Source organism: Centruroides sculpturatus, unplaced genomic scaffold (assembly GCF_000671375.1).
Source record: "Centruroides sculpturatus isolate CEXI.00-Female unplaced genomic scaffold, Cexi_2.0 scaffold18, whole genome shotgun sequence".
In the NCBI taxonomy this organism is placed as follows: domain Eukaryota; kingdom Metazoa; phylum Arthropoda; class Arachnida; order Scorpiones; family Buthidae; genus Centruroides; species Centruroides sculpturatus.
Window position 1 is genome coordinate 1,268,168 of NW_019384302.1, and position 12,191 is coordinate 1,280,358.

A 12,191-nucleotide genomic window follows, 5' to 3' on the forward strand; every position below is an offset into this window, starting at 1 on the left:
AAATAGTTACATATTTTTATATAAGACTACTCATACATACCATTAAATGGAGAATTTGTAATTCCAGTATTATGTAAATTCTTTCANTCTTTTCTTCCAGAACCTAATAAATATTAATTTGATTGCAATTATTAAATTTAATAAGAGATAGTGCCTAATACCTACCTTTAGGCCAAATTACTTAACATTAATGCAATTAATAGTAGCGATAATATAACTTGATCTAATCTGGCAATCATTTGGCTTTAATATAACTATCATGCATACAGATATTTATATTTGCATTTTAATATGGTTTTTATATAATTTAAAGGCCATTTGTTGAAGCAAGAGCCAACTTTCATTCTTTAGACATGTTGAGAGAGATTGGATTTTCTCAGAACAGGGATGGTTTTTATACTTGTCGTCCTTGCATACATCTGGATTGCTTGCACTGGGTGAAGAGAGACAGTTATTTACCTGTTGGCAGTCAAAATCTAAAAGCTGTGGCAAAGGTAAGTTTTTAGATATTTACATACAACTTATATGGGTAAATTGTCTTCCTAAAATTATTTAAATAATTTAAATTGATTTCTGTTGCAATTATAAAATTTTATGGATTTAAATTCCTACGTAATTAATGTGTGACAACTTACATCAACACATTTATAACTTTAAAAATATTCTGTATCTAATTTATTTTGTAAAAGTTATTTAATAATTGCCAGTTATTATGGCCAAGACAATAAAATTTTTATATCAATTTATACATAAAACTCCAAAAGTCTGATTTTTAGCAAAACGATTGACATTTCCAAAGGTTATTAAATTACTTTTAATTTATATTGAAAGTAATTACAAGTATTACACAAAATTATTATTAAATAATAACTTTATTAATTAAGTAGCAATTTTCTAAATTCGATAACTTTCGAAAAACATTAATAAAGGTTGATTTTTATTAGGACTACAATCCATAAACTTTGTAAATTGGTGGGTACATCACAAGTTAAGCTATCCAAGTGCTCCAAGATTAGTTGTCATTCAAATGTTAATGTATGAGAAAAATAAAAATTTTGAATAATTTATTGGAAAACAATTAAATATAACTTAAAATGGATCCATTGCAAAATGTACTTTAGAAACAGAAAAAATTTATTACAATAGAACTGAACTATAAAAAGTACTTTGCAGAAATGAAATTAAATAAATACGTAACTTGTGTTGTACAGTAGTTAGTTGAGCTTTATGCAAATATAGATTTTAAATTATTTAAACAAAACTTCATAATAAATTTACTATTCATTTGAATATACATTTTATATATAATATTTGCACATCTCAATACTTTGTAAATGTTGAAATTTAATGTTGAAATTGTTGAAATTTAAAATAAATAAACTTTAAAATTTATATTTAAATATTTAATTACTTAAATATAAATTTTTTTAAATTAAAAATAACAGTTATTAAAACTAAAATTGGATGATAAATTCACATATAGAAGAAACATGGTCCTTAATATTTGTTCGTCTAACACCAGTAGAACAACAATATTTCATGGCTGAATCAACCTTCATTTTGAGGTTCTTTTCCATCTCAATATGAAAAATTTTAACAATTTTTACTTTCCTGGCTGTTAGATATTACAGTGGAAAAGTATTGCAATGAGTCAAAATATGACCCCAAGATTTAAAAATTTTTGGACTTGGGATCTTGAAATGTCAAGAAATGCAAAAATATTGGGGGGTTTTTCTGTATGGGGGCATGTTTTGTTCACCCTGTTTGATACTTAATAACTCTTGTGCCTATTGTTGAAAGTTTCTGAAATTTTGTGGGGAGTTTGTTCATTTTGAAGCACTTCTCTGCTTCAAAATGAAGGTTAATTTCACCATGAAATATTGTTGTTCTATTGATGTTAGAAGGATGAATATTGAAGACTTTGTGTTTCTTCTATACATGAATTTATTTAAGTAAAATTAATAGTTTTACCAATGATTTAGCCATAATTTAATTTCTAGATTTTAAAAAGTTACGTATTTTAATTTTCAAACTTTAATTCAATAATTTTGTATAAGAGACTTATTATTTCTATTAATCAGGCTAAATTGAGATATGATCCAGTAGAACTCGATCCTGAAGATATGTGTAGATTGGCCAGTGAACAACCACAGGTTTGTGAAGAACTTTTTATTTATTTCACACAAATAGTTAAATATAGTGTTCCTATGTATATAGAAAGTCAGAGACATTTGTTAATGTTTAGAAAAAGTTGTGGAAAGTCAGTAAATTTATCAAAAACTGTTGAAAAGTCAGGGAAAGTCTTCTTGATTTTGCTTGCTGATGGTATGGCTGATTATATTATTATAATTATGTGTAAATACTATTCACCATTTTTTTTCTATATTTAGAGACCAAGTTCTTAGGCAGTTTTTTAAACTTTCACTGCATAAAATGAGTTAATTAATTTTTATTACGCATAAAACTGACCTATTGTTCTATTGCACTGAAAGATTTTGTTTTAAAATCACTTAAAATCAGACCATATAAATCATGATCACATTGTGTACTTTTTTAGAATTTTGTTTAATGTTTGGACAATTATTACAGACATTTACTTCTTTTACTGACAGTTGCAGATTAATTTTAAAACTGATATTAATTGTTTACATAAAGAATTATTATAAAATGCATCATATAGGAAGGAGAGCATCACAATGTGCCAGGGGATCAAACTATGTACCTAATGTATTCATATGACACTATTAATTGTCATTTTTGAATTTTAAAACATTTTCTGGTTTTTAAGATGCAATATTATGAATTTGAGAGAAAACTCTGTAGTACTCTTAATAATCGAATATCAATAACATTTTTTGAAAATATTTTAGCTTTCTCAGAATCCCTCCCTTACAATTATTATTTACACACTCAGTTTGAGGCAGATGTTAGTGAACTGATAAAAAAAAAGATAAATATTTAATTTGTAATTTAAATAGTCTTATTTATCATTTTTTATTTTAATAATTTTGATTGCATAACAAAATTTCTGACTTTTTTCACTAATATTAATATATTATAAAATTCTGGAAATTTATTAAGGAACAGATTTAATAAATTTATACTTTTATAATAGATTATAGGATTTGTTAATGAATAAATAAATAATGGCTTTTTTGTTTTTTTCAAAGTCATATATGGGATCTTCCAAAACAAATGCTATCATTTTAAATTATTGTAATTATGTCTTCTATGTGAGCTTAAAATTGCTATAACGGACTTATCATCATTATACATTATTGTACGATAAGTCTGTTATAGCAATTTTATGTTTACATAAAGACATTAATACAACCAGGGCAAGAAGCTTTTAAATCAATTATTGTAATTATATTAATTATTACTTGAGAAGTATGTAATGTACATCAATCAATTGAGTAAATTCTCTACTTTCATCTACCATCTGCATACAAATATTTTTCATCTGCTGCCTCTAGAAAGCACTAAACAAAAATGACAATTCTGCAATAGAGAAAGCATTTCCTATTTTACAGTTTGCAGAGGTAAAAACAGTCATCATTGTGTAATGTGATTTTTTTATAGTGTTTTGCAGACAGTTTAAGTGATCGACTATGTAAGGCAAATATTCTTGTTTGCACCATCATGACTGATTCAGACTTTGTGGACTGCAGAACACAAAATGCCTTCTCTGTTGCAAAGTTGTCATTTTTGCTTACAACACTTCCTAGAGGCAGTAGACAAAAAGATTCAGTTTCATCTACCATCTGCATTCAAATATGCAGATGGTAGATGAAACTTGAATAGTAATTGTATCAATTGATGTACAATGCATAATAATGTAATTATAATGGTAATTAGTAATTTAAAATTGTAACATTTATTTTGTATGACCTTGTAGTTTTACAGTTGTGGATTAATAATAGGAAAAATTACTTTTATTTAATAAGACATATTAGTTTTAATTTTAATAATTCAGTGATAATAAAAATATACACTTTTTAATTAGAAAAATAACAATTAAAAAGCTGAAAAAGCAATAGAGCATGTGGATAGTAAGTAAAATGCTGTTTTATTGGGTTAATGTGTCAAGGGATATGAGGGCCAGGAAACATTGTGGAATTTAAAACAGAAATTTGAGTAGGAACCATGTAAATAACATCATGCATTTAATTAGAGTACTATTACGTGATTTTTTTATGATTAGAAATAGAAATATTTACTCCTACATTCTAAATATAATGAAGGAAAACATACTGTCAAATTCACTGATAATCCAAGAAAGAATTAAATAAATGATTATTCAAAAGAAAATCCAAGTTAATTGCAATTTGAGCTTACAGCAAATCAAACTAGAAATAACAATTTAGATATTATTCTTAAAATCTGTTGTGATAAAAGTGATTTTTGAAATAATTCTCTATATTTAACTATTTATTTTTATGATGATTGTTTTCTATTTTTTGTAATCTATTAAAATAGTACTAGTCAGTAAGTTATCCAAAAACATTTGCTATGAAGAAATGAAATATGATTTAATATTGCATTAATTTTTATCAGTTTCAGAGAGTTTTAAAAGCTACAATATCCATAAATTTAAAACTTAAAAAAGCTAAATGATTCTTATTATGCAATAAAAATTATTTAAGTTCTCAGAATTTTTTAAACACGATCTCATGATCCGTGTGCTTTCAAGCTTTATATGTTCAATAGTTTTCTTTCAAACAATAGTAAAAGAATAACCAATAAAAGCAAGTAAAATCAAAAGAAAAAGTGATAGTATGTTATATTGAACCTTCTTGCAGAAAGATTGGTATTTAAAATTTACTAATAAATCTTAGAGGTTCAGTAAAGTATATTAATCACAAATTTTTTAATTCTTTTCTCACACAAACAATATTACAGTAACACTTTTTCCTGTTTTGTTTGACTTTGTTTTTATAATTAAGCCACTAGGAGAGATGAGAGTGATCATTTGCATTGTATGAAATGCAATATTTTTGAATTTGAATGACCTAATTGATCACTTTATGAATTTTTTTTCTCTGAATGGATAAAATTTAAAAGTTCTAATGTTATAATTTTAGTTTTAATGAAGTGTTTTTATCTTATGACATAGTGAGAGAGACAATGTTTCTATCTCATCTCAAATATGTTTGTTATAAAAAATAATTTGAAAATTTTGTTTCGTTTCAAGATAAAATTGCATTGAAATTTTCAGTTTATCTGCAATAAGAGTTTACTATGTGTATATTACTCTTAATAACTATTAGAGCATTTGTAAAGTATGTGATTGTCGCACCCCTTATTTTCCTTTGAATACAAAGGAAGCTTGTATTCACTCACCCAGAGAGCTATTGTATTCTTTTCCATAGTTGAATGTATGTTGGTATGGAATGAACATGCTTTTCTCTGTTCACTTGTTTGATATTCTCAACTCAACACAATCTATTTTCATCATGTCAATAACAGAAGTGATACTACAAGATTATTGGAATCTGATTAAGATATATCTTCATATAATAAGTGTACAAATTTAATTAATATTATTTTAGGTAATGATAATAAATTTAATATTGCCTTAAATTTTAAAGTAGACATGTATTGTTTAAATTATAAGATAAAGTATATTTAAGAAAGTTGTATTGTCAATGATAAAATTAGAATAACTGAACAGTTAAACATAAATGATATCAAATTATGAGTAATAGTTGAAATACCAAATCATTAATGATGCTCAAATAATATGAAGAAGTTAGAAATAATAAAAAAATTTTCAAAATTTATCACTTATGTCTTTAAGATCTCTGTCACAAATAAAGAAGTTACAATTAAGAACTACAGTCGACTCCCCTATAACATGGTAGATACGTTCCGTTCTTTATGAATCCATTTTGTACGAGTCCTTGCCAATCACAGCCTGGCATGTATGCACTTTACGGACTACGGCTGTTTGAAAGGTTTTCTTCCATAAAATTAATCGATTCTAGACTAATTCGACTCAACATTTCCAAAATACGTATATTTTTTTCAATAATCCGTATAAACTATGCTATAAACAAAAAATTGTAGGATTACTTACCGAGTGTGCACCGTTCGACGTCGCCGTTGCTTAAGCTTGTTTTCGTCGCGGAGCAGCACACCAAACGGCGGCCGTGATTTCTGATAAGTTATTTTTCTGCGAAAACTTCGTTGAACTTTGGAGACATCATTAATATAAATAATTTTTATGGCCATTGAATAAGAAATGTTTCTTTCACAAGAAATGTATAAAATTAGTGCTGTATTAGACTTACGGTACCTAATTTACATACTGTTCAGACGATAGTAAACTCAACTTGCTAGCCTAAACTCTCCGTAGCATAGCGCTGGACGGCGGAAAGTATATATATAATTATAATAAAGTTACAATAAATTAAGTTAATATATAATTATATGTACAGTACCTAATTTATATATAATACTGTACAGATGATAGTAAACTTAATTGTGATAGTAAATGCCGAAGGGACTCCCTATTCTTCGGCACCACGTGACTGAAGGGTCGACATCGCAATGACAAGTTTCGTCAGGACTGACACCACTGTGTCTTCATGGCTAGACACAGAAACCGTTTCGTTCGGGCGTGTGAGTGGTCGCGTGTGTGAGTGATCAGAGTCGAGATAGAAGGAGACACAGCGCACTGGAAGTGACCTACTCATAGACACTTTAACGTAACAACTGTTTAATGGTTAATGATAGGCTATACATTAGGGCTGCGGTTAGATACATTTCTCAATTTGATAAGTATTCGATATTAAGATATTACGTTTTTCCCCGATTTGAGAGAGAGAGAGAGTTTACATAAGTTTCGTGTGGCGATAAATACCTTGTATGAAATCACAAAAGAAGACAGTTCTGGACGACAGTTCTTATTTCCACAGTTATTAGGCGAGGAAATATCCAAAGGCGAGGCACAGGGAAAAATCGAGTGGTCTGATCGAGGAAATGGTGACGACTGCCTCACTTTGTTGTCTGTTTTTCAGGTTGGATTGTTGAAATGCAGATATTAGGTCGAAAGGTGCTGAGAAAGCGTCGTTATAAAGCCTGAGAACTTACCAGATGTTTAGCTCCCAGGTGTAAAAGTTGACAGTTATTGAATGAAAGTATAGCTACAATGTGAAATGATATAAACACACGAAAAGTCCGAATTCGAATCCTCACATAATTTACCCACCTAAACTCTTCGTAGCGTGGTGCTGGACAGCGGAAAGTAGTTCGGCTGCCCGATGACGTTTTACCGAATTATAGGAGTTTTTTTTTATGATGTTTGTACGGATACCGTCGCAATTTTTTCACTGTCATATAGGAATCCGAACTATAAGAACCCGTGTTATGGGGGGGGGTCGACTGTAATTTTAAATTATGTGTAATGTGTGTGTTTTTGTTTAAAATGGAGTTTTTACTAAATAAATAAAGTTATTAGTTACAAATTCTTTACTAAAGTTATTAATAATTTCTATTATTTCTTAATGCAGATTCTCTCAAATTATTCAGTCTCAGATGCTGTTGCCACATATTATCTATATATGAAATACGTTCATCCTTTTATATTTGCTTTGTGCACTATCATTCCTATGGAACCGGATGAGGTTAGACTTTTATAATAAAGCAAATTTTGTCATTAAATTTAAATGTAATGCTTTCAAATAAATGCTTCAGGTATTAAGAAAAGGATCGGGCACATTATGCGAGGCACTTTTAATGGTTCAGGCATTTCACGCAAATATCATTTTTCCTAATAAGCAAGAATCCATTTTAAATAAATTGACAGACGATGGTCATGTACTGGATCAGGAAACTTATGTCGGCGGACATGTGGAAGCTCTGGAATCCGGAGTGTTTCGAGCTGATCTGCCATGTCGTTTTAGATTAGTAAGTATTCAATAATTTATTTTGAGTTAAAGTTAGAATTGATATTGATTTTCAGTTTTTATTAAAATTTTAATTTTTATACATATTCAGATTCCAGAAGCATTTCAAAAGTTGATAGATAACGTTGATAGACAATTAAAATATGCCATTGAAGTCGAAGAAAAAATTCCTTTAGAACAAGTTATAAATTTTGATGAGGTAAATATGTTTTAAAATTTTAAAACATCAATATTGCTTTTTAATAGTAATAAATGTTACATTAACCTTAAGGACTGAGAAAGTTTTTTTTAAAAATCTTTTAAGAAAGAATTTGGTAAACAGGTCTAATCTATGAAATTAATAACATTTTTTACAATATAAATAAGTGTATAACATGTAAAAAATTACTTGTCAGGTGTCAGAAGACATAATCAAGAAATTATCACATTTAAGAGACTGTCCCACAAGACTTGAAAATCCCATCATATATCATTTAGACGTTGGTGCTATGTATCCAAATATTATTCTTACTAATCGTTTACAGGTAAGTAAACTTACTGATATTAGTATAACTAGTATAACCAGTTTTAGGTTTATGTATAAGTTAGATAAGCCATGATTTAGGAAGATCCTTACCTTAAAAGATTTTTTCGATAACACTTTTTGAGGAAAACTCAATGTTTTTGCTAAGTGTCACAGTATATGTAAATCGAATTATGGGTATAATAACTCTTTCATTAATATTATCCTTAATAACTATGTTTTTTTTTAGTTATAATTTGAATATTGCTATTAATATATATTCTAAATACAATGATTTCTAATAGATAATATCAGAAAGATATGATTTAGGAAAGAAAGATTTAAATAATTAATCTGCTTCATTCTAATTCTTTCTATATAACAAAAGTATTGCCAAACAATCTACTGGATTACTGTATGTATTTGGCTATATTAAGACTAATAACTAATTAGATACAAATCAGTTTGACTAAGGTAGACAATTAAGTTATTATATCTTGATAAATTTAATAATTAGAATTAAATTAATTTAAATTTAAAATTGTTGTATATCTAATTGGCTTTAAAATAGTTTGATAGATGAATGTATCTGATAATTGTTTACTATGTATATAGCAAAGATATTGGTTTTAATTAAATGAATGGTTTAAATTTAAAATAATTATGAATCTATGATTTAATTATAAAAACATTTAGCTCATTCAGAATGGATTAACAGGTTTTCATTTACTTTTAATAATATTAACATCAATTTTATAAGTTAGAAAGTCCATTTAAGGAATATTTCTAGAGGACAGTTTCACTAACCTAAGTGAAATGTATCGCTAATTTATACAAATTCAGTTTCTTTCATTTTTAAGCTTAGAAACAACAAAATGATACCAATCTTTTATTTTAACTACCATTAAAAGGTGATAAAAGTTCCATTTGAAAAGATAACAAAAATAGTTTTATAAAATTATTAAAACTTTTAAAAAAAAAGAAGAAATTAAGACAGCATAATTTCTTATTATGCTGTCTTAATTTGACAGCATAATAAAAAATTGCCGATTCGTTTCAACTTATCTTTACATCTCAGGAATGTTTGATACCTTTTAAATATCAAGAATGTTTCTAAACTGTTAAAAATTTATCAGAAGACAGAGGTAAAATGTCCTAAGCTATAACAATTAATCTAAGATGTTGATACTTTGTATTCATTTTTTCTTTCTAAGAGGATATTTTTCAATGATAAGGTAGTTAAAATGAAAAGTCAGTGCCATAATTATTATTCTTGTGACTTTAAAATGAATAACGTAACTGAATTTTTAGTGAATTGTTTTAAATTTTACTGGAGTTTATTTATTTTAAAGCAGTAAAATAGGCTTTTTAAAATTAGCATTAAAATTGTTTACAATCATAATTGGTTTTTTATTATTTATTTTATTAGTTATTAGTTAGTTTATTAAATACACATTTCTAATCCATTTCAATTAGATTTATTTAGAAAATTAATATTACAATTTTAGCATTAGTTATTTAAATTCATATAACTCTTTCAGGTTGAATTGTTTGGTCATATATTACTGTTTATGATATATAAAAATGCACAAACTTAGATGAATATGTATATAATGTTTATTTATAATGTCTATACATATATAGTTTTTCTTCTCAAACTATTAGAGATAGGAAAATGGAACTAATTACCAAGTTTATATACAATGTATAAAATGACTCAAAAGCACTCCTTGTAATTTAAAAAGAAAACTAGTTTGTTATTCAAAAATTGCCGATTTTCAAGGCCATTCAAGATCCCCAAAATTGTCCCTTGTCTGCTCTGTAAATCTGGTAATTAGTCCCATCTTGATGGGTGAATTGCTTTTTATCCTTATGTTACAATATGGAACTATGAGCACTAACTATGGAGGACTTATCACACATATTTTTTATATTGTTGGAGTGTTCACACAGAAGTAGGTAGACATAGGCTTGAAAATGCTTACTGTCATCATAATAAACCTGTGTCTTCTTCATACTTCTATGTGAACACTCTGACAACATGAACAGTGTGTGATAAGTCCTCCATAGAGCCAAAACTTGGGAGTAGTGTTCATAGAAAGATATATGGAACTATCTCCAATGGTTCTAGAGAAAAAAAACTACTGAATGCCATCAGTGAATCACCCTGTATTTAGAGAATGCTGAAGCAAAATTTTTTTCCTGATTAAAAATATAAGCTCAGTCTAATTAAACAAGCTGCAAAATGCTATGTAGAATATAGATGTAATTTAATTTTTATATGAAAGTTTGTGCATATGCACACACTTTTATATATTGTTTAGATAGTTTGCTTTAATATTTCAGTAAATTGGTTTTTGTCTTACATATGTGCCTCTTACTTTTTTCTTCTAAATTCAACTAAAAACTGTAGAAAAGAAACTTAAGAGAAATAATATAGTTCAATTCATTTTGGTATTTCTTTAAACAATTTTAGTATCACCCTTAAAAACTTCTATAAATGCTATATTTATTTCCTATTGAAATAAATAATTAATCGACGCACACCGGAACAATACAAATAATCTTCTAAAAACCTATAACCAGCGTGAAATATGTTCAATTGCTTACGCTAACGTTTTCGGATCCCACTGGGTCCTTCATTAGGCTATGTTCTATTTGCAATGATCTGTTAGAATGTCAGCTGTCTTTGGAACGAAATTTCAAATATTGTATTTCGAGTTCCATTGGGAATCACGTATCTTCGAATCTCCAGTCGCTACGTAATCTAGATTATGTAGCGACATTCTAACAGATCGTTGCAAATAGAACATAGCCTGATGAAGGACCCAGTGGGATCCGAAAACGTTAGCATAAGCAATTGAACATATTTTATGCCGGTTATAGGTTTTTAGAAAGATTATTCCTATTGAAAACTTATAAACACCATTTTGATAAGCTAGTAAAAAATTTAGCTACCAGAAAGGGAATCTTGTTGTGCCACTAACTTTATTTTGTCTAGCTTAGTTTTGAGATCTCTCTTCTTCACTATTTTTCAATCCTTGGTTGACTACTAATGCATATATTGTCAGCCTTTTGCTTAATAAGCTAGGTCATCTATTTTATATTGATTTCATGTGAGGTGGCACAAATAAGATTTGGATTCCCAAAATTATTTTCACCTATAATTTTCATCAATTATTATTTTATAGGTACTTCAATTAGTTAGTTTTTCCACATAACACTTTTATCCATGTTCTTCCTAGACCAATTCAAAATTTATCTTGTTAATCATTTCTTAACTTTGTTTTTCTTTATCTAGACTGTTATTCTTTTATTGTGCTGTTAAAACAACTTTAAACATACATAATAAAAAGTTTTTAATTATACATAGTTAAAACATTTACAAAATGTATAAAATTTATGATATTGTTATTTAGTTTTTAATAATTTATAAGAAAATTTAGAGTTCTAGCCTGTTACAAGCAAGTGTAAATAAATAAACATTCATTAAACATTAATTTCATTCATTAAACATAAAGTAAACAAACATTCAAAGTATAAATAATTATAACAGAAATTTTCATGATCTGCTTTACACAGTGTTTAAATTATTACCACTTACACTTTGATTATTTTTATGACTGAAAAATTTGATGACTATGAATTAAAGCTAAACTTTATCTTCTTTAAGATTGTTTTGTTTTTATAGTATACTTTTTAATGATCTTTATTAAATCTTAAACAGAATCATTTTTATTACTTTTTATTTCATATAGAGTAATATTTTATCTAACTTA

General features: G+C 27.3%; 1 protein-coding gene across 1 annotated transcript in view; it reads left to right on the forward strand.

Annotated features, from left to right (window-relative positions):
- Window positions 1-234: 234 nt before the first annotated feature.
- Window positions 235-12,191, forward strand: part of LOC111615924 (DNA polymerase epsilon catalytic subunit A-like) — a 75,801-nt gene continuing 63,844 nt past the window's right edge. Inside the window, exons 1-6 of the mRNA XM_023357463.1 lie at window positions 235-494; window positions 2,082-2,153; window positions 7,515-7,628; window positions 7,699-7,911; window positions 8,002-8,109; window positions 8,306-8,434. Coding sequence (XP_023213231.1) covers window positions 354-494; window positions 2,082-2,153; window positions 7,515-7,628; window positions 7,699-7,911; window positions 8,002-8,109; window positions 8,306-8,434 — 777 coding nt within the window. The 5' untranslated portion in view covers window positions 235-353. The remainder of the gene's footprint in view (window positions 495-2,081; window positions 2,154-7,514; window positions 7,629-7,698; window positions 7,912-8,001; window positions 8,110-8,305; window positions 8,435-12,191) is intronic.